This window comes from Nyctereutes procyonoides, unplaced genomic scaffold, assembly GCF_905146905.1.
Source record: "Nyctereutes procyonoides isolate TBG_1078 unplaced genomic scaffold, NYPRO_anot_genome, whole genome shotgun sequence".
NCBI lineage: Eukaryota > Metazoa > Chordata > Mammalia > Carnivora > Canidae > Nyctereutes > Nyctereutes procyonoides.
In genome coordinates, this window is record NW_026575131.1 from 24,087,524 (window position 1) to 24,109,358 (window position 21,835).

The window sequence follows — 21,835 nt, forward strand, 5'->3', positions numbered from 1 at the left end:
GTAATTACTCATTTGTTCCATGTATTCACAGTGTGTGGGTAAAGTGGTTGGACATTTTGTGGCAAGACCAAGGACTCTGGCAGACATTAACTTCTGTATAAGCTCTCTCTTGTCAGTCAGTGTTACTTTAAATAGCTTGTGGTTTGGGCTTTCATGTATGCCAAGCATTCTTAGATATTAATATGCCAGTTCTGCATAGATTTATATCAAAGTGTTTGCTTTTTGTGGCAGAGAGACCCTGGTATAGAGCCTTTAGGTAGGATCTGTAGCTCTAGGACGTTGTAATGTTAACAGTATGTAAACAAATGGGATTAACAGACCATGGTCATTGCTTTTGAGAGAATTATTACAGGTTGTTTCCCTTTGAAGAACTAGGTACCTTGTAGCAATGCTGGAGGAGAATGGGTAATTTCTCCAAAGTGTAGGTCAAAGATCCCTGCCTATCAAATTCTGAAGTAAAGCAAGAGGTTAGGATGGAATGTCATCATACACAACTGACTTCTACCCTAAGTGATATAATAAAAGGGGTAAGATTCCAGAAACCTGCATGCCCCCCTTCCCCACTGCAGTCTCTCCCTGACAGTTCATATAGAAGATATCCTGTAAATCAAGGAAAGTTCTCTTTCCATGGTCCATTCATATCACCCAGCGAGTTTCAACTGTGTCCAGGGCTCTTGGCTGTTGAGAGAGTTAGAGATTTCTACCTGCACCAGAGAATAGAGACAGTAGAAATGATAATGCCTGGCCACCTTCCATTATATCTGATCAGTCTTGGTCTCTTAGTGTTTTATAACCTGAATCAAAAGAATCCTATCCTGCACATATCAGGATGATGGTCCAGTTTGAGCAGACCCCAAATTAAATTTATCAGCAGATTGGGGATTGTTATATCCATTTTCCAAATAAGAAAACAGGCCCCAAAAGGAAGTAGGCTAATTTTTTTTTTAATCAAGTTACAGAGTTAAAGGATCAAGTAAAAAACTGTTGATTGTAACCGGGTGTTCTTCCCACTAACTCTTTCAGAATTATTAGTGAGGATACTGATTAAATAGAAATTTCACTTTGCAGCATCAGAAGAAAGACAAAGGAGGATAGTGGGATTAAGTGTCATAATCTAGTTTTTCTTTGCATAGAAGGTAAAGGCGATGATGAGTGGTTATATACTAAAAATACAAAATGTAATAAAAATGGCAAATCAAAGCTGTATGTACATATGGCAGTCTATAACTTTTAATGGATGACCACAGTTTATATTATTGTTTTATTAAACAGAGACCAACAGGCATAAGTTACTGTGCTCTTTATTAGAATGTAAGTCCTTTGAGGACAGGGACTATGCCACTCTATTTGTGTAGCCCTAAAGTTTAAGATCAAGGAAGCTGTAATAGCTTCTCCCACTCATATCATGAAAAAGATGACAGTATCTTATTTTTCTTTCTCCTGTGCCTGCCAGCCTGGGGAACTAATTTATAGATCCTTAAGAGATATTCATTTGGTGTCTTTTTTCCTTTATTTAGTTGTCTGTTTTGATGCAAAGATAAACTTTGATGATAATGCAGAATTCCGACAAAAGGACATATTTGCTATGGATGACAAATCGGAGAATGAGCCCATTGAAAATGAAGCTGCCAAATATGATCTAAAATATATAGGACTGGATGGGAACATTGCCTGCTTTGGTAAGAAAGTAGTTCTATCAAAAGCATAATTTGTGAATTTTTGCAGAATTTAGGAATTTATTTCTGAACCTTTCTGAAATGGTTATTTCCCTGTAGCCAGTAAAACTAGGAGTTTTTGTAGCCCAAAAGTGTTGGGAAACAATTCAGTTTCCTCCCAAAGTTCATTTGCTCAGTGATCATTGGTTTAAAGCAGGGTTTCTCAAGTCTGGCACTATTGACATTTTGGGTGGGATAATTCTTTGCTGGGGAAGAGACTGCCCTATACATTGTCAGATATTTAGAAGTGTCTCTGGTCTTTAGGTGTCACCTCCCTCCCCCCCTGCCCTGCCACATTGTGACAATCAAATATGTCGCCAAACACTGGCAAGTATCTTCTGGTATGTAAAATAACCTCAGCTGAGAAATACTATTTTAAAGCATCTCAGCTAAATTTTGCTTAATAAAAATCAAAATCTTTGCTGCCCCAGTCATTGTTAATATGCTAGGAACTATTCTGAAAGTTGGGTTTAAGATAACATTTCTCAGAGGAAGTAGAAGAGAACATACACTTGAATCATTATACTCCAGTTTCAGCTTTTATGATAACCAAATGATAAAATGTTTAATCCATTATCCAGTTTATTAATAAAACAATTGATTTTATCATACTCATCTAAATTTGTGGAAATGGCTTATTCAGCTGAGATAAGAATGGGTCTATAGAAGCAATACAATTTCTGTTATTGTCCACAGCTTATAGAGCTGAGATTTATACCCATCTGTGTTTCTGGTGGAACCAATTCATTGCACTGGAAACTGAGGTCTTAATCTTAATGGAATTAAAATAAAAAAGATTTGTAGCTCATTAAAGCAACAGGATTATTATATTCAGAACTGAACAGACCTCATCTGGTAGTCTGCTGAGCAATACAATAGAAAATGACATCTAATTACAAGTGATACCAAGAGCTCTTGCTTTGTATCGGAGTAATAACTGTAATCTACCAAATCACTCACATTGTTCTGATCTTGATAAGCTAATGCGCTCTCAATATTTGTAGGCATTTAGAAAGGAGAATGATACAATGGTGTGTTTAGAACAAATTAAATACAGATTCTTTGTAGCCTCTGTGGGAGTATGCATGATTTGACCAAGTTAGCAGCCTCAAAAGCGACGATTAACACATTTCAAATTGTTTTAAGATCGTATATAAACCATTTTTATTGTAGTTGCCCCAGACTCAATTAAATTAGTCACAGTTCAGAGGCTTGCCTGAGGAATTCAAAGGTCAGAAAAAGTGAAGTATATTTTACCTTGAGAATTTCTGCTGTGTTCAGGAGGTCTGCTTTTTTTTTTTTCTTTCTAACCTGAGGAAAGTAATTTCATGTAATTAAGCATAAGAAGCAAAAGAAGTACAATTAGTCAATAAAACTCAGCCCTGAAAAACAAGAATTGCAGTGTTAAAACTCTGTCTTCTTACAAGAAAAAAAAAAAAAAAAAAAAAAGCTCCTAAGATGTTAGCACATTTTGGTTCTAGTTTTAATGATCAGGTTGCTAGTGAACATTTCTTATATTACATTGAAGAATGAACAAAGGGATAAGAATATCATTTTGGTGCTCTCATTTATTCATTTGTTTTCTGAGTTTATCCACATAACCTATAAACATGCTTGGTTGCACCGAGTGTAAAAAAGTATGGAGCCCTATTGAAGTAGGGACCCCTGTGGTTCTACCCCAGAGGGATGCTACATTCAAAGGAACATATTCTCAGCAAGCGAAAAATTAAACGAATTCCATTTTTTACCCAGGTCTCTTAAAAGATGTTAAAAAGAATGTAATTCACAGACTCAAGCAAATTCTTGTAGCCGCCTTCTCTCTTTCTGGGTTCTTTTGAGTTCTGTATTTTTCCAGAACCCAAAGTTCCCTCTTCTACTACTAGTCCAAATTAATGAATTATGTAAACTCTCCCCTTTTATCTGTTTCCCAGACTGATTTAATTTCTCAACAAACCTGTCTTCGTATTCCCAGGGGTTTGTTGTTGTTGTGTTGGGTATTCTTTGTATGCATATTTCCTGATTTACCCTAAAAGTCTATGAATTTACCTGGTTGAACATAGTTCCAGGCAGGACAGATTGACCTTGTACTGACAGGGTTCTCTTTGCCATTATGGGGGAGGGAAATAGTTGAGGCACCCTTTCATGTTGCTAAATTTATCCTGTCTTGTGTGCCATTTACATTTCCCAGTGAATGGTGCTGGACTTGCCATGGCTACTTGTGACATCATCCTCCTGAAAGGTGGGAAGCCAGCCAACTTCTTGGATCTTGGTGGTGGTGTAAAGGAAGCTCAAGTCTATCAAGCTTTCAAACTGCTCACAGCTGATCCTAAGGTAACCTCTGTCTTTGCAGGGAGATTGCATAATGTTCTAATTTTTCACCATTAAGAATTGCCTTTTTCCTTCTGTTAAGAGGAAATACGCCAACACATTTATTTTGCAGCCACAGATGCAAATCCTGCTTTATATCTGCTTGGAGTATACATTGATTTACTCATTTCAGCTGAAAGGCTGATAAGTGCCCCCAGGATTTTATTTCAGATGCTGTGCTTCCGAAGTCCTGGGAGATGTGAGGAAATAAAAAGAAGGGAGTGTACCAGATGGTGAAACACTGGTTGGCTTGAAACATGATTTGAGTAACCTACATTGAAGCGATTAGCTTACTTGCCTTAGAGGACTCAGTCTCTGATTCCTTCCATATACATGCTACAAGTCTTATCATACAGTTGGAGACAGAAGAAAATTGTAGGATTATAAAACTATGTATCACTAGAAAGAAATGACCCCATATTCTTCTGTATGTTTTTAATTTTCATCTGTGCCATAGTTCATAACATGTGGTAGGCAGCATAGAATGTTGTTTCATGAACCTCTTTTCTTCTTGTCTAAGGTATAGCTATCATACCCATGCTAGTGCGTAGCAGAGATTCAGTAAACATTTTTCAAGTTAAATACCCATATGCTTTATTTTAGCTGTAGGGTACCCAGTTGTCTGTGACAAACAGGTTTAGGTGAACATTTATTACATGGAAAAGACTAACACGTTCTGGACATCTGATATATATCATTTAAGTCTCATAACAATTCTGTAAGGTGGTGTCTGTCCACAACAATTTGACTTTAAATTTTGAGAATCATGGGCAGTCCGGGTGGCTCAGCAGTTTAGCACCACCTTCAGCCCAGGGCCTGATCCTGGAGACCCGGGATCGAGTCCCACATCAGGCTCCCTGCATGGAGCCTGCTTCTCCCTCTGCCTGTGTCTCTGCCTCTCTTTTTCTGTGTGTCTCTCATGAATAAATAAATGAAATCTTAAAAAAAAAAAAAAACCCTTTGAGAATCATTATCTTGATACTGTTAGAGTATATGAGACATTCTCTTTGTTTTTGTTTTTGTTTTTTTTCCCTTGGTTCTTAATATATCTGAAGACATGGGAAATGTGAACCATCACTAAGAAAATCATAAACGAAAATGACACCAGATTCTTTTTTTAAAGAAATGTGATCTGAACTTAATATGGAAGCTTCTCATTAATAAGTGGACCACCAATAGTCTTTTGGTTCATATATATAAAATTTTGTTTTGTAATAGTTGTATGTTTGTCTATTTTCATTGTGACTCAGATGGTTGCAAACCTTACACTTTTGTTAACTCTTGTCCATCTGATTCACAAAATAAATGGTGAGGTATTGTCAGCTGCTTATTTTTAGTTCTCCAGTGCTGTCTAGGAAGAGCAAAGTCATCAAAATCCAAAGTCACCCAGCCATTAAGAAAGTGTTTGCAGTTGGTTTTTCTGTTTATTCACTACTTAAGTAGGAATATTATCAATGGCTTTCTAGCTATTAACTTAGTTATCCCTTATTTTCTTTTTTTAAAAATTTTTATTTATCTATTTTTGAGACAATGCATGCAAGAGTGGGGGAAGGGGCAGAGGGAGAAGGAGATGCAGACTCTATGATGAGCAAGGGAGCCCAATGTGGTTTTGATCCCATGACCCTTGGGTCATGACCTGATCCAAGGGCTGCTTATTATTAACAGGCTTGAGCCACCCAGGTGCCCCTTCTTATTTTCTGAAGGAAGCATCATTTTCCTCCCAGAGAGTTTCCTATCAGTTAAAAATCTCTAAGTACCATGGACGTAACTAACACACAGCTCTTTAAACTGCTTGAACCACAAAGTATTCAGAGAACAGCGCAACTGTGATAAAAAACTAACTTTTAGTGTCTACTGAAATTCAGTGCTAAGAATAATAGAGAGCTATCGAGGGAGTAAATCTACCAGGACAATCATTGCATTTTCTTTGGAATATCTTTTCTTAGTGGCTGATCTGGAATTTTAATTTTGTAAAAATGCAGGAAGGGAAGGAAAAATCACTTGCAGAGCCGTTTTTTTTTTTTTTTTTTTTTTTTTTTTTAAACAGCCTCTTAAAAATTTTTGACTTTACCCTATGGAATATTTTCAAATGCTTGGAGTATTTAAACTTTTTTTGAGATTGCCTGTCATCTTGGGTAGAGAAAGATATGTGGGAGTTACTTTATTTTTCTTATGCTATATCAGGAAAATGAATGCATAGCTCATCTCACTGTAAATTTTCCAAATCTTGAAATTTCAAAGACGGATAAAAAGCATAGAAATGTAATGGGTATTTTCAATCCTGGCATTGTTTAACAGGTTTCAGAGAACAGAGCCTTAAAAATAGTATAGATGAGTTGATTTGATTTTGCAAGAAAACTGATTGTAGTTCTGGCAGTAATTATTTCAAGTAGAACCCCATTCAGCTGCCCAGAAGCAGAGAATCCCAAAAACCCAAAGCTAATTATTACAAAGGTATTGATTTTCTTGTTAGATGTAAGGATTAGTGAGGTGAATACACTGAAACTCAAAATTGCAAAACTCCTCTTGTTGTTTAACTTGAATTAACTGATAGTAACAACCATTTGTTTGTCATATGTGTGAGCTAATTCTATTGATGAAGTAATAAATGTTATAAATGTCATCATTCAAGAACAATATTATTGGTTAACCTATATTTCTACACATACTGTCAGCCAGGGAGCTGAAACTTAAATTTATTTTCTTTGACTATTAGCCCAAATGCTGATATTCACTGGTACCTAACACAAATGTCTTTATAACTGGTGTGTTCCTTATTTGTTTATAATATATGTGAAATAGAGCTCCTCCACCAAACTGCCTAGAACAAGAATCTTTTCAAGATAGCTCACTTAGAAAACTGAATTCACATTAAATATTTTGTACTTCTCTTATTTTCTAGTTGGGCTGGAGACAAGAGAAAGGCAATGGAGTTTGTTCTGGTGCTGTAATAGATCTGATCTTTATCATTTTTTACATACAGAATTCTAAGCACTAGTATTCTTTAAGTCATAAGGAGTAAAAAATCACAAAAATAGGAAGTAGATGTGTAGGGTGTAAATCTCTAAAGAATTTAGACACACTTAAAGGAGTAGCCCTTCAAAGAATATGATCCTTAAGTTTTTGTTTTCCTGAATCATGCTTTGGCTTTTTTTTTTTTTTTTTTGTGTTGTTTTTTTTTTTTTTTTTTTTATTTTATAAATTAATTTTTATTGGTGTTCAATTTACCAACATACAGAATAACACCCAGTGCTCATCCCGTCAAGTGTCCCCCTCCGTGCCCGTCACCCATTCACCCCCACCCCCCGCCCTCCTCCCCTTCCACCACCCCTAGTTCGTTTCCCAGAGTTAGGAGTCTTTATGTTCTGTGTCCCTTTCTGATATCTCCCACACATTTCTTCTCCCTTCCCTTATATTCCCCTTCACTATTATTCATATTCCCCAAATGAGTGAGAACATACACTGTTTGTCCTTCTCCGATTGACTTACTTCACTCAGCATAATACCCTCCAGTTCCATCCACGTTGAAGCAAATGGTGGGTATTTGTTGTTTCTAATGGCTGAGTAATATTCCATTGTATACATAAACCACATCTTCTTTATCCATTCATCTTTCGATGGGCACCGAGGCTCCTTCCACAGTTTGGCTATTGTGGACATGGCTGCTAGAAACATCGGGGTGCAGGTGCCCCGGCGTTTCATTGCATCTGAATCTTCGGGGTAAATCCCTAACAGTGCAATTGCTGGGTCGTAGGGCAGGTCTATTTTTAATTCTTTGAGGAACCTCCACACAGTTTTCCAGAGTGGCTGCACCAGTTCACATTCCCACCAACAGTGTAAGAGGGTTCCCTTTTCTCCACATCCTCTCCAACATTTGTTGTTTCCTGCCTTATTAATTTTCCCCATTCTCACTGGTGTGAGGTGGTATCTCATTGTGGTTTTGATTTGTATTTCCCTGATGGCAAGTGATGCAGAGCATTTTCTCATGTGCATGTTGGCCATGTCTATGTCTTCCTCTGTGAGATTTCTCTTCATGTCTTTTGCCCATTTCATGATTGGATTGTTTGTTTCTTTGGTGTTGAGTTTAATAAGTTCTTTATAGATTTTGGAAACTAGCCCTTTATCTGATATGTTATTTGCAAATATCTTCTCCCATTCTGTAGGTTGTCTTTGAGTTTTGATGACTGTATCCTTTGCTGTGCAAAAGCTTCTTATCTTGATGAAGTCCCAATAGTTCATTTTTGCTTTTGTTTCTTTTGTTTTCGTGGATGTATCTTGCAAGAAGTTACTGTGGCCAAGTTCAAAAAGGGTGTTGCCTGTGTTCTCCTCTAGGATTTTGATGGAGTCTTGTCTCACATTTAAATCTTTCATCCATTTTGAGTTTATCTTTGTGTATGGTGCAAGAGAGTGGTCTAGTTTCATTCTTCTGCATGTGGATGTCCAGTTTTCCCAGCACCATTTATTGAAGAGACTGTCTTTCTTCCAGTGGATCGTCTTTCCTCCTTTGTCGAATATTAGTTGACCGTAAAGTTCAGGGTCCATTTCTGGATTCTCTATTCTGTTCCATTGGTCTATGTGTCTGTTTTTGTGCCAGTACCACACTGTCTTGATGACCACAGCTTTGTAGTACAACCTGAAATCTGGCATTGTGATGCCCCCAGCTATGGTTTTCTTTTTTAAAATTCCCCTGGCTATTCGGGGTCTTTTCTGATTCCACACAAATCTTACAATAATTTGTTCTAAGTCTCTGAAAAAAGTCCATGGTATTTTGATAGGGATTGCATTGAACGTGTAAATTGCCCTGGGTAGCATTGACATTTTCACAATATTAATTCTGCCAATCCATGAGCATGGAATATTTTTCCATCTCTTTGTGTCTTCCTCAATTTCTTTCAGAAGTGTTCTATAGTTTTTAGGGTATAGATCCTTTACCTCTTTGGTTAGGTTTATTCCTAGGTATCTTATGCTTTTGGGTGCAATTGTAAATGGGATTGACTCCTTAATTTCTCTTTCTTCAGTCTCATTGTTAGTGTATAGGAATGCCATTGATTTCTGGGCATTGATTTTGTATCCTGCCACGCTACCAAATTGCTGTATGAGTTCTAGCAATCTTGGGGTGGAGGCTTTTGGGTTTTCTATGTAGAGTATCATGTCATCGGCGAAGAGGGAGAGTTTGACTTCTTCTTTGCCAATTTGAATGCCTTTAATGTCTTTTTGTTGTCTGATTGCTGAGGCTAGGACTTCCAATACTATCTTGAATAGCAGTGGTGAGAGTGGACATCCCTGTCTGGTTCCTGATCTTAGGGGGAAGGCTCCCAGTGCTTCCCCATTGAGAATGATATTTGCTGTGGGCTTTTCGTAGATGGCTTTTAAGATATCGAGGAAAGTTCCCTCTATCCCTACACTCTGAAGAGTTTTGATCAGGAATGGATGCTGTATTTTGTCAAATGCTTTCTCTGCATCTAATGAGAGGATCATATGGTTCTTGGTTTTTCTCTTGCTGATATGATGAATCACATTGATTGTTTTACGAGTGTTGAACCAGCCTTGCATCCCGGGGATAAATCCTACTTGGTCATGGTGAATAATTTTCTTAATGTGTTGTTGGATCCTATTGGCTAGTATCTTGTTGAGAATTTTTGCATCCATGTTCATCAGGGATATTGGTCTGTAATTCTCCTTTTTGGTGGGGTCTTTGTCTGGTTTTGGAATTAAGGTGATGCTGGCCTCATAGAATGAATTTGGAAGTACTCCATCTCTTTCTATCTTTCCAAACAGCTTTAGTAGAATAGGTATGATTTCTTCTTTAAACGTTTGATAGAATTCCCCTGGGAAGCCATCTGGCCCTGGACTCTTGTGTCTTGGGAGGTTTTTGATGACTTCTTCAATTTCCTCCCTGGTTATTGGCCTGTTCAGGTTTTCTATTTCTTCCTGCTCCAGTTTTGGTAGTTTGTGGCTTTCCAGGAATGCGTCCATTTCTTCTAGATTGCCTAATTTATTGGCGTAGAGCTGTTCATAATATGTTTTTAAAATCGTTTGTATTTCCTTGGTGTTGGTAGTGATATCTCCTTTCTCATTCATGATTTTATTAATTTGAGTCTTCTCTCTCTTCTTTTTAATAAGGTTGGCTAATGGTTTATCTATCTTATTAATTCTTTCAAAGAACCAACTCCTGGTTCTATTGATCTGTTCCACAGTTCTTCTGGTCTCAATTTCGTTGAGTTCTGCTCGAATTTTAATTAACTCTCTTCTTCTGCTGGGCGTCGGGTCGATTTGCTGCTTCTTCTCTAGCTCCTTTATGTGTAAGGTTAGCTTTTGTATTTGAGTTCTTTCCAGTTTTTGAATGGATGCTTGTATTGCGATGTATTTCCCCCTCAGGACTGCTTTTGCTGCATCCCAAAGATTTTGAACAGTTGTATCTTCATTGTCATTAGTTTCCATGAATCTTTTTAATTCTTCCTTAATTTCCTGGTTGACCCTTTTATCTTTTAGCAGGATGGTCCTTAACCTCCACGTGTTTGAGGTCCTTCCAAACTTCTTCTTGTGATTGAGTTCTAATTTCAAGGCGTTATGGTCTGAGAATATGCAGGGGACGATCCCAATCTTTTGGTATCGGTTCAGACCCGATTTTTGACCCAGTATGTGGTCTATTCTGGAAAAAGTTCCATGTGCACTTGAGAAGAATGTGTATTCAGTTGAGTTTGGATGTAAAGTTCTGTAGATATCTGTGAAATCTATCTGGTCCAGTGTATCATTTAAAGCTCTCGTTTCTTTGGAGATGTTGTGTTTAGAAGACCTATCAAGGGTAGAGAGAGCTAGATTGAAGTCACCAAGTATAAGTGTATTATTATCTAAGTATTTCTTTACTTTGGTTAATAATTCGTTTAAGTATTTGGCAGCTCCCACATTCGGGGCATATATATTGAGGATTGTTAAGTCCTCTTGTTGGATAGATCCTTTAAGTATGATATAGTGTCCCTCTTCATCTCTCACTACTGTCTTCGGAGTGAATTTTAGTTTATCTGATATAAGGATGGCTACCCCTGCTTTCTTTTGAGAACCATTTGAATGGTAAATGGTTCTCCAACCTTTTATTTTCAGGTTGTAGGTGTCCTTCTGTCTAAAATGAGTCTCTTGTAGACAGCAAATAGATGGGTCCTGCTTTTTTATCCAGTCTGAAACCCTGCGCCTTTTGATGGGGTCATTAAGCCCGTTCACGTTCAGAGTTACTATTGACAGATATGAGTTTAGTGTCATCATGATATCTATTTAGTCCTTGTTTTTGTGGATTGTTCCACTGAACTTCTTCTTAAAGGGGAATTTTAAGAGTCCCCCTTAAAATTTCTTGCAGAGCTGGTTTGGAGGTCACATATTCTTTCAGTTCCTGCCTGTCTTGGAAGCTCTTTATCTCTCCTTCCATTTTGAATGAGAGCCTTGCTGGATAAAGTATTCTTGGTTGCATGTTCTTCTCATTTAGGACCCTGAATATATCCTGCCAGCCCTTTCTGGCCTGCCACGTCTCTGGAGAGGTCTGCTGTTACCCTAATATTCCTCCCCATGAAAGTCAGGGACTTCTTGTCTCTTGCTGCTTTAAGGATCTTCTCTTTATCTTTGAAATTTGCAAGCTTCACTCTTAGATGTCGAGGTGTTGAACGGTTTTTATTGATTTTAGGGGGGGATCTCTCTATTTCCTGGATCTGAATGCCTGTTTCCCTTCCCAGATTGGGAAAGTTTTCAGCTAGGATTTGTTCAAATACATATTCTGGCCCTCTGTCCCTTTCGGTGCCCTCGGGAACCCCAATTAAACGTAGGTTTTTCTTCCTTAGAGTGTCATTTATTTCCCTTAATCTGTCTTCATGGTTCTTTAATTGTTTATCTCTTTTTTCCTCAGTTTCCCTCTTTGCCATTAACTTGTCTTCTATGTCACTCACTCGTTCTTCCACCTCGTTAACCCTCGTCGTTAGGACTTCTAGTTTGGATTGCATCTCATTCAGTTGATTTTTAATTTCTGCCTGATTGGATCTAAATTCTGCAGTCATGAAGTCTCGTGAGTCCTTAATGCTTTTTTCTAGAGCCACCAGTAGCTGTATAATAATGCTTCTGAATTGGCTTTCTGACATTGAATTGTAATCCAGATTTTGTAGCTCTGTGGGAGAGAGGGCTGTTTCTGATTCTTTCTTTTGAGGTGAGGTTTTCCTTCTAGTCATTTTGCTCAGTGCGGAGTGGCCAAAAACAAGTTGTATTGGGAAAAGGAGAGAAAGAGAGAGAAGGAAAGAAAAGAGAAAAAGAAAAAAGAAAAAGAAAAGAAAAAGGAAAGAAGAGAAGAAAAAGGGAAAGAAAAAGAAAGAAAGGTGAAAAAAAAAAGAAAAAAAAAGGGGGGTGGGGGAAGCAATCAGAAATCAAAAAGAAAAGAAAAAAGAAAAGAAAAAAAAAAACACGGGGGAGTATTTCTGTAGACTTTAAGTCCCTTGACTTCCCCTGGAACTGGTCCGTCCAGCTGGTCTTCTGGGGGAGGGGCCTGCTGTGCTGATTCTCAGGTGTTAGCACTTGGGGGAGCTGTTCTGCCCCTGCCTGCTGCAGGGCTCAGCGGGGGTTGTTTACCCCGTCAGGCCCCAGGAGGAACAGTCGCAGTTGCTATGGCAACTCTGGAAGCCTAGAGTCAGCCTCCGCAGGAACTACGGGGCTCGGGGCTCTCGGTCCGCAGGGCCTGGAGGCTCCGGGGCGGGGCCGCTGATCTGCTCAGCTCGGGGCAGGAGCGTCCTCGCTGTCTCGGGCCCTCCCGGCCTCTGCCTGTCCCGGGGGAGGCCGGATCCTGGGCTGTGTCCCGGCGCCCTGTGCTCTGGGGCCTGCGCTGTGGGATTCGCGCTCCCGCCCCGCAGCCCCCTCCGCGGAGCCGCCGCCCGAGCCCCTCCGAGCTGCTCCGGTCGGTCCCTCCGTGCGCGCTGCAGCCCTTAGGGAGCTCGGCGCACTCTCCCGGGGCGCAGGTGTCTGTTAGTGTCCCCGGGAGCCCGAGGGCATCCCCGCTCTCCTGGGTCCTGCTCCAACTCCCTGCGAGCCCCTTTCCGCCCGCCCGGGAAGGTTGGTGCAGCTCCTGCTCCTCCGGGACGGGGCTCTCCTGTCCTGGGGACACTCGCCCCGGCCTCAGCCCGGCTCCTCGCGGGGCCCCTCCCCCTCGGAGGCCTTTTGTTCCTTTATTTCTTTTTCCCCGTCTTCCTACCTTGATAGAAGCGCGGACTCTTCTCACTGTAGCATTCCGGCTGGTCTCTCTTTAAATCTCAGGCCGAATTCGTAGATTTTCAGGATGGTTTGAAGGTTATCTAGGTAATTTGTTGGGGACAGGTGATTTGGGGACCCTACTCTTCCGCCATCTTGCCCCTCCTCCCATGCTTTGGCTTTTATTTCTTATTCTAAACTTAGAATTCTAAAGGTGTAGAAAATGAGTACGAACGACATCTGGAGTATGTAAAATATCCTACATAAATGAATAAAAGGAAAAGACCATTGACAGGATCTCAACAGTCATACCAACTTTGTTGGCCAAAGTTAAACAAATCTGTTGCTTCTGGAGACCTGATTTCGAAAACCAGTGGTGTGGGATTGACATTTGTGAACTCACCACACCTGATGTGTCTGTGCTTCCTGGTTTGGATCCAACTTAAAGTCATATTTTCAAAGCGCTTCATTTTTAAATTTGTATTCCTTTAAATATTATCATTCTTTGATCTCAGTCTAATTAACATACAGAGTTTTTCAAAGCTCTTTAAATATCCAGGAAGAAATGTGCTACATAAGAACCAAGTATTAGTTTAAAAAAAGGAAGGGGTTCTTAGTGGGGCTTTGGTACCAGACTGCCCAGATTCCAGTCACATTTTTTACCACTTGCTGGTTGTGGGAACTTGAGTACGTTATTTAACTTCTATATATCTCAGGTTCCTCTTTTATAAAATGAAATAATAATAGTACTTATTAACGCAAAGGGTTGCTTCATTTGTTGTTTTTAGTATTTGGAGTTTCACTTTCTTTAAATTTTTTCATTGAGATTTCATTGACATATAACATCATATAAGTTTAAGATATATAATGTGTTTGATATATCTATATGTTGCAGTACGATGACCAGTAGTATAGCATTAGCTTCCACTGTGTTCCGTAATTATAATTTCTTTTTTTGTGGTAAGACCATTTAATCAGAGAGTTGCTTATTATATTAATTGAGATACACATATACATTTCCCATTTTTTTTAAAGATCTTATTTATTTATTCATGAGAGAGAGAGAGAGAGAGAGAAAGAGACAGTCAGAGAGACAGGCAGAGGGAGAAGCAGGCTCCATGCAGGGAGCCTGACGTGGGACTCGATCCCGGGTCTCCAGGATCATGCCCTGGGCTGAAGGCAGGTGCTAAACTGCTAAGCCACCTGGGCTGCCCCATTTCCCATTTAAAGGAGGAATAATTTTATATGATAGTATCATTTAAAATTCTTAATAAATTTTTATTGAAGTATGAAAATATAGAATAGTATGTAAATAAAAAGTATATAGCTTGATGAGTTACCACAAAGTGAACATAGCCCTGTACCTGGCAGCCAGGTCACAAAATAGAACATGGATTAAATGTTTGTGTTACCCCAAAATTGATACGTTGAGATCCTAACCCCTAATGTGATGGTATTAGGAGGTAGGGCCTTTGGGAGATAATTACATCATAAGGGTGGAGCCTCATGAATGGGATTAAAACCCAAAGAGCTCCCTCACCCCTTCCTCCATGTGAGGATAGATCTAGATGATGGCCATTTCTGTACCAGGAAGTGGGCTCTCATGAGACACTAAATCTGCCAGTGCTTTCATCTTGGACTTCTCGCCTCTAGAATTGTGAAAAGTAAATGTTTGCTGTTGTACCACTCAGTCTATGGTAATTTGTTATAGCAGCCTGAACAGACTAAGGCAACCAGCATCTTAGAGACCAGTAGTTCACCCCTACCCCATGCTTCTCCTTCTCTGCTTACTCCCCAAGGGTAACACAGCTATCCCAACTTCTAATGTCTTAGATTTGATTCGCCATAATATAAATAGGATCATACAGTGTGCACTCTTTTGTGTTTGCTGTCTTTCACTTAACCTTTATTTGTAATAGTCGCCCATGTTTTATGTAGCAGTGGTTTCCACTTTCTTGTTGCTATATGGTATTCTATCTCTGCCAGAACTTTATCCTTTTATGTTGATAGACATTTGTGTTACTCAGTTTTGGCTATTATATTGCTATGAACGTGTTCTCATACATGACCTTTGGAGCACATTTTTGTGGGTTATATTCTTGGACCTAGGATTTCTGGGTCATAATGTACACACGTATTCAGCTTGAATGGATACTACCAAGCAGCTCTCTAGGTGTGCCAGTTTGCAGTCTGGTGTACACCAGAGTTGTTGGGCATTCCAGTCTCTCCACATCCTTACCAACACTCGGTGCAGTCAAGCCTTTACAGTTTTAATCATTCTGATAGATACATGGTGTATTCATTGTGGCTTGGTGCCTTTCTCTCATGGCTGATGAGGTTGAACACCTTTTTATATATTTATTAGGTGTTAGGATATACTCTTTAAACTTCTGTCTGTAAAGTAGACATGAAAATGATACCCCAAAGCATTGCTTTAAATATCAAAGAGATCATATATGTGTCAATACTGGGCAGATGTTTCTAAAGTACAGTGAAAACTCTAATTTGTATTGTTTTTTGAATGTTCAATTTCATTATCATTCTAAGGCTTAAATTTATAATTACTGAAACAGGAGGAGGAAATGGTCATCTATAGAATGGGAGGTTCAATTGACATCAGTGTTACCGCATGTCTTCTTTTCAAGTGGATAAAGTGTGTAAGCCATCAATTCAGTAGCTTACAGTAATTCTCTGTTCAGACAACCAAGAAAACACAACTTAATCGAGGAAGGATTAAATTCATGTGTGCAAGAACTGCAGAATATCCTTTGGTATAAGTTTGAGAAGAGTCCAGCTATTTTGGTTCTGTGGTGTGTGCTTGAAAAGTCTTTCGAATTTGAGTCTGCAGTAGTAAAACTGGATCCCACATTTTCAGTAGCAAATGCCTTTCAGCATGCAAATGCCTTCAGTTTTAATAAATATGCTTTGGGATTAATATGTGCTCAATGCCTCACACACATATTGTTGATCATCATACATTTAGAATATATTTTTAAAAACACAGTATGTTCTTTCTCACTTATTTACATGTTTATATCAGAGGCTTGAACCAAAACTCATTTTATTACAGACCACGTATATTTGCTGAAATACCTTATCTGTGAGGGAATATTTATTTTGGGGAGTACTTGTGGGGATTGATTTTCAAATATAATGCCCAATCCTTTAAACATGAACATTATTTTTGAAATAACTACCCCATCCCTGTTCTTACATGCATATTTGAAAACAAATTTTATGTTTGCACGGAGTTGGAAGAAGTAAAAGTCCAGGCAGTCGTTCTTTGTGGTGACAGGCTACCTAAAAGTCTATTTGAGAAAAATAAAAATGATTTTGTGCTTATGGATTGGTAACCTATGGCCTGGTTTCACGTAGGGTAACAATGTATGTAAGCTGGAGAAGGGAAAGCCAGCTGCCCCCACTCATTGCTCTTCCTCTCCTCAAACTGCTTTTCCTCTTGTCTTGCACTTCTTTCTCCGATGTCCAGTTGATCCAAATTTCCATACATATCTGGCTGTCCTTGTCCAACACACGCTCATTCCTTTTTACCTGCCAGCACTTCCCAGTAAGAGCTGGGTCCCGAAAAGGCAGTTGGTTCTGATAGTGACTGCATTTTTCATGCATCCTTAATGAAACACTCTTAATCTATTTTCACACTCCTTGCTGACACATTCTCAGAAATAAAAAAAAGGTTTTTACTCATTTCTCTGCTTCTCAAAATTTAGATTTGAATGTACTTTGTTTTGTTTCATAGTAAGTAATATGAAGAATTTTAACAGACTTGGGGATATTTTAGTAAATTTTATCATTAGTCCTAACATGCTCAGTAATTGATTATGAATCCTGCATGGAGAAGCCTTTGTAGATGTTAAAGAGAAATGAACCACTGATAAAAGTATAATGTCATATAAATTGGAAATAATAGATAATGATTAGAAGAGTTAGGATTTTTTTTTTTTCTCTCTCTCAGTGTTACTGCACTGAGAAAAGATGTGGTTCAATTCAACAATTAGAAAATAGTGTATTTTCTAAAGGGTGACCAGATAATGGCCAGGATTACTGTCATGTATCTCTGAGTCTTAGGAATTATCTTATAATGGTAGAGTGATAAAGCATCTAGAAGTTTTACTAGTATTATTTTTGAGGTATTGTTTTGAATGCCTGGTAGGGGAATCACTAGATGTGGGGAGTAAGCTTAGGAAAATAATCAGGAGAACAAGATGAAGACCTTTGAACAGAGAAGGGTTCTGATTCTTCTAGTCTACAGGGGTGAGCTGTAGAGCTGATGAGCTCAGCCCCACTGCATTCAGGAGATGAAGACATCGTGAATTCTCTTTCTTCCTTCTATGCTACCCTCCACCCACTGCAAGAGAATTAGGAGTTAGGAATGATTGTCTTGTTTTTCGTAAATGAACAACATGTCCATATGGGCTTGCTGAAGAAATCGGCTTGACTCATCATGGCTTGCAAAATAAATAGTGTTTTGTCTTTTTTTAGGGTGTTTTATTAAATAGCATCCCCTTTCTTCCTAATTATTAAATTAGGGAAAACAGAAAATATAGAAAAGTACCGAAATAAGTCAAGTTACATTTACATATACTGTTTTAAATGAACACATAGTGTAGTATTTTTTACTAGTATCAATATGATTGACACAATTAGATAGTCTACTTTCCCCTGCTTTTATATACCTTTTTTCCTGTCCTTGTACACTCCTCTACAGTATCTTCAGGAACTGAATAGTATTCACTTGTATGAATATATAAATTTACTTAACCAGTCCTTTGTTATTTGGTATTCAGGGTGCTTCTAACTTAAAATAATGCTGTTATAAACCTCATTGTGTTCTTAACTTTACATACTATTCAGATTATTTATATACAATGAATTCCTAGATGTATGAGGGTGAATATGTATGCAGATTTTAAGATTTTCACTCTTTTGCCAATTTATCACAACACTAGGTAGAAGGAACACAGAAGACTATCATCAATAAGAAGAGTGCCTGTTTTGCTGTTTAAAATGGCCCCATATGTAGTGCTATAGTGCTGTTTGATTTTCCTAGGTCATGCCTGGTGTGATACACCTCACAGAGAAAATATATATGAGATCATCTTTGTTCACGAGTGAGTTTGAGTGCTATTGGCCATAAATCCAATACTAATTAATTAACAGTATATATTAAATAAGGTATCCTTAAGCAGAAACACACAGAAAACAAGGTTATGTATTGATCTTTTGAGAAAATGTTATGACCAGAGGCTTGCAGGAACCTAACCCTGCATTTCCTTGGGAGCTGTGGTTCAGTATTTGCTAACTCCATGTTCACTGTAAGGTTATAGACCATGACTACTGTGGATGATGAGAATTGCCTGAATAATGTTTTGGATAATTATGGATAGCTCTTCAGAGATTATATGAAAGACCTACTCCATTTTATCTTTCTAAGAAAGGACAGTCAGCAGCCGTTAGCTTGAATGTAAAGTGAAAAAAATCTTTCTATTCATAATTCCCTTTTATATGCTTCCTAAGGGGAAGGATTTTGACTCTGAGAACCTTCAAAATGTGTCAGTAATGGCTTTTTAGACATATTGCCTTTATATATAAGGATTAAATGAATAAACCTTGAGAAAATTTTAACTTAATTTTCCACTTTTCAGATAAGAACTTGATCTCCTTACACATTTATGTTCACATTTATGTTCTTCACTTTGTGCTTTTTGAAAGTTTTCTGTACTTTTAAATGAATTGATTAGTTTTTCCACTTCTAGAAATTTGCATTTCCTACTAAAGTATGAGATTTTAAAAAATTATCCCTAACTTTGTTACCATAACACAACCACTACTATAATTTTGTTAAATTTCCTTCCAAAAATTATCTATACTTATCTTCTTTAGGAAGTTATAATTAGAATGTCCTTCCTTTCCATGGCCTTTTTATAAAAATCTGGTGTTACATGATACATATCTCCCAGTGTTGTTAGCTGGTCTCCCTGACCATCAGTTCTACCAGCATGTTAATAATGGGCAGCGTTTTAAAGGCATCTTGTTATTTAGAGGGTTATTTAAAGAAACTCGGCATTTAAAATCTCTTTCAGAAAAATGTGTGAACTTTGTAAGTCTGGTTTACTGAAGCAGAGTACAATATAGTCAACAAATAAATGTAATAGTAACAAGTATGAAAAACTTTGTAGCACAAAACAGACTTTCACAGCAATAGAAAAAGAAAATCACCATATTCCAAGGCCAAGCTAGACACCCCTTTGTGTCTTATGCATTTACTACCTCAATGGGCTACTGATCTTTGTTTTAATTATCTCAGGATTAATGGGTCATTCTTTAGTATTTGACACAGTTATTCTGAATTGCCCAGATTCTGAAATACCTAAGAATTCCAAATGTGGCCTGATGTCCCTTCCTGACAGCTCAGTTCAAGGTCTTCTTGATATGCTCCTAATATATGCGGTTCAATTAGAGGACACCGAATCCAGAACAAGACTTGCCAGAAGTAGGAGAATAAACTCACCTTTATTTTTCCTTGCTCTTTCTTGCTAACCTTCTTCCTAAGAATCCATTGATTTCTCTATGCATCTTCTATCTTTGTAAAGAGCAAGACACTCCAGGCAAAATTGTAAAATAGGTGTCTTGTTAATCTCTAGCCATCAGATGCCACCTCGGTGATAATTTGTCCCTATCTCCCTCTTCCTTTCTATAGGGTATTTACAATTGATAGTCCTCGCCACTTAATCATTTTGCATTTCTCTTTTTAAATCCTATAAAACTGCCTAGAAATGTTATTTCTTCCCCCCTCACTTATTACTGCTTTTTCATTAAACTTTTCATTTGCTCCATATTCTTTAAAAATAGCTTAAAGTATAGCTTTCCCTTGAGTTTATTTTTCCAGTCCCTGGTTTTGTTTTGTTCAGTTATTATTATATACTTCATTCTTTCTAGCCACTCTAATCGTTCAAGGGACCTAGTGGGTTCTCCAAAAATGTCTTTTTAGAGCAAATTTATATTGACATCTCTTTATTTCCATGTAAATCATATAGCTGAACATTCTCAGCCACGAAGAAAAGCATAACAAGTTAATGATTTGTCCTTGTGAAACAATTTCCCAAGCTGGATGCCAGTGCCATGTGTCTGGCAAGACTTCAATGGCATGGGGCAGCCTGGTAGGGACCATTGTCTAGAACTGGACTTATCCCCTAGGGTCAGAGAAGCAATGGATGAAAGGTCCTCTCTACAGATGCTGGGGTGAGGTCCTGTCCAGCAGCCAGACACAGGCAGCAGCAGGTAATATCTCTACAGGGAGAAGTGTGAGTGGGCAGGGGCTCTTACCCAAAAGTAGCTTGCTAACTGAAGATAGCAAGAGTACAAACACAGGGAAGCAATTCTTAATAGCCTTTAGGGAATTTTACAGGTAGCCAGTACCATAGTCTCCAGGCTGTAGTGCAGAGGCCAGGCTGCACTCATGCAAAACATCCTAGAGCGGAAGCTTGGTTCTAGGGAGACTAGAGTCAGGAAATTAAAGCAGGAACTCAGCCATACTACAAGTCAGTGTGTCAGCCGTAAGTTTGACAAAGCTCATCCCACAGTAAGAATTGACTTTATGGAGGAAGGGGGTTCCCCCAGCTTGTTAAGGTCAACTCCTCAAACCCCTTTACAAGGTCAGGACTAGTTCTCCAGACCACAGAATGACTAAACTGGCCAGAAGCCCATTCAGTGACATCTGCCAAATGATAATATATCATGTTCTACATGCCAGGCATTCATCTAGATGCTGAGTCATAGAGCAAGTGAGTGAAATCAAGTCTTGTTCTCTTGGAGCTTCCATTTCAGAGGAAGAGAAGATAAACAGTTAAATCAGTGAGTAAATAAATATATAATATCAAACAAGTAACTAATATACTGGGTAGCGATACTTACGAGGTTAAAAAATAAAATTGAAAAGGGGACCTGAGAATGCCAGAAATGTGTTATTTTTGATAGGTTTGTCCAAGAAGACCTCTCTGAAATGTTTACCCTGGAGAAAGTCATGTCAGGAGAGTTGGATGTGGAATCTGGGTTTGTAGGCAATGACATGAATGCTCCCAGGAAGGGCATTAGTCCAACATCTGTACCCACTGGAGCTGTCCTTCTCTCCTTTGTGTTTACTACTCACTACTTCTTTACCAAAGTGCTCTAAGCCATGTCATTTGTTTTATTATAGACTTAAAAAAAAAAACAAATTTTGCCCACTTGAATAGTTTATGGCTTAACTTTAATTTGGGTGACAACTGTCTTACAGTTAGAGGTCCTTTGTGAGTATCAATGGATATTTTATCTCTGTATCCAGGACCCTCTCCTGGGGATGCTCTGTTTTCACCTCTGAGGTCTTATGAAATGGAGCACTTTGAACATACATATTAGTTAGCATTCCCAAGGGGCAGCTGGCTCAAATCCAAGTTAATTATTTTTCTTCCAGCTTATCTGTGAGTTCTTTCATTAATCGTTATCTGTAAGCATTCTGGACACATCCCTTTTTCTCAATTAGAACT

The 21,835-nt window shown here is 38.4% G+C and overlaps 1 protein-coding gene across 1 annotated transcript in view; it reads left to right on the plus strand.

Annotated features, from left to right (window-relative positions):
* SUCLG2 (succinate-CoA ligase GDP-forming subunit beta) overlaps window positions 1–21,835 on the plus strand; it is a 258,434-nt gene that overhangs the window by 153,596 nt on the left and 83,003 nt on the right. The window contains exons 8-9 of the mRNA XM_055344382.1: window positions 1,518–1,679; window positions 3,904–4,046. Of these exons, the coding sequence (XP_055200357.1) occupies window positions 1,518–1,679; window positions 3,904–4,046 (305 nt within the window). The remainder of the gene's footprint in view (window positions 1–1,517; window positions 1,680–3,903; window positions 4,047–21,835) is intronic.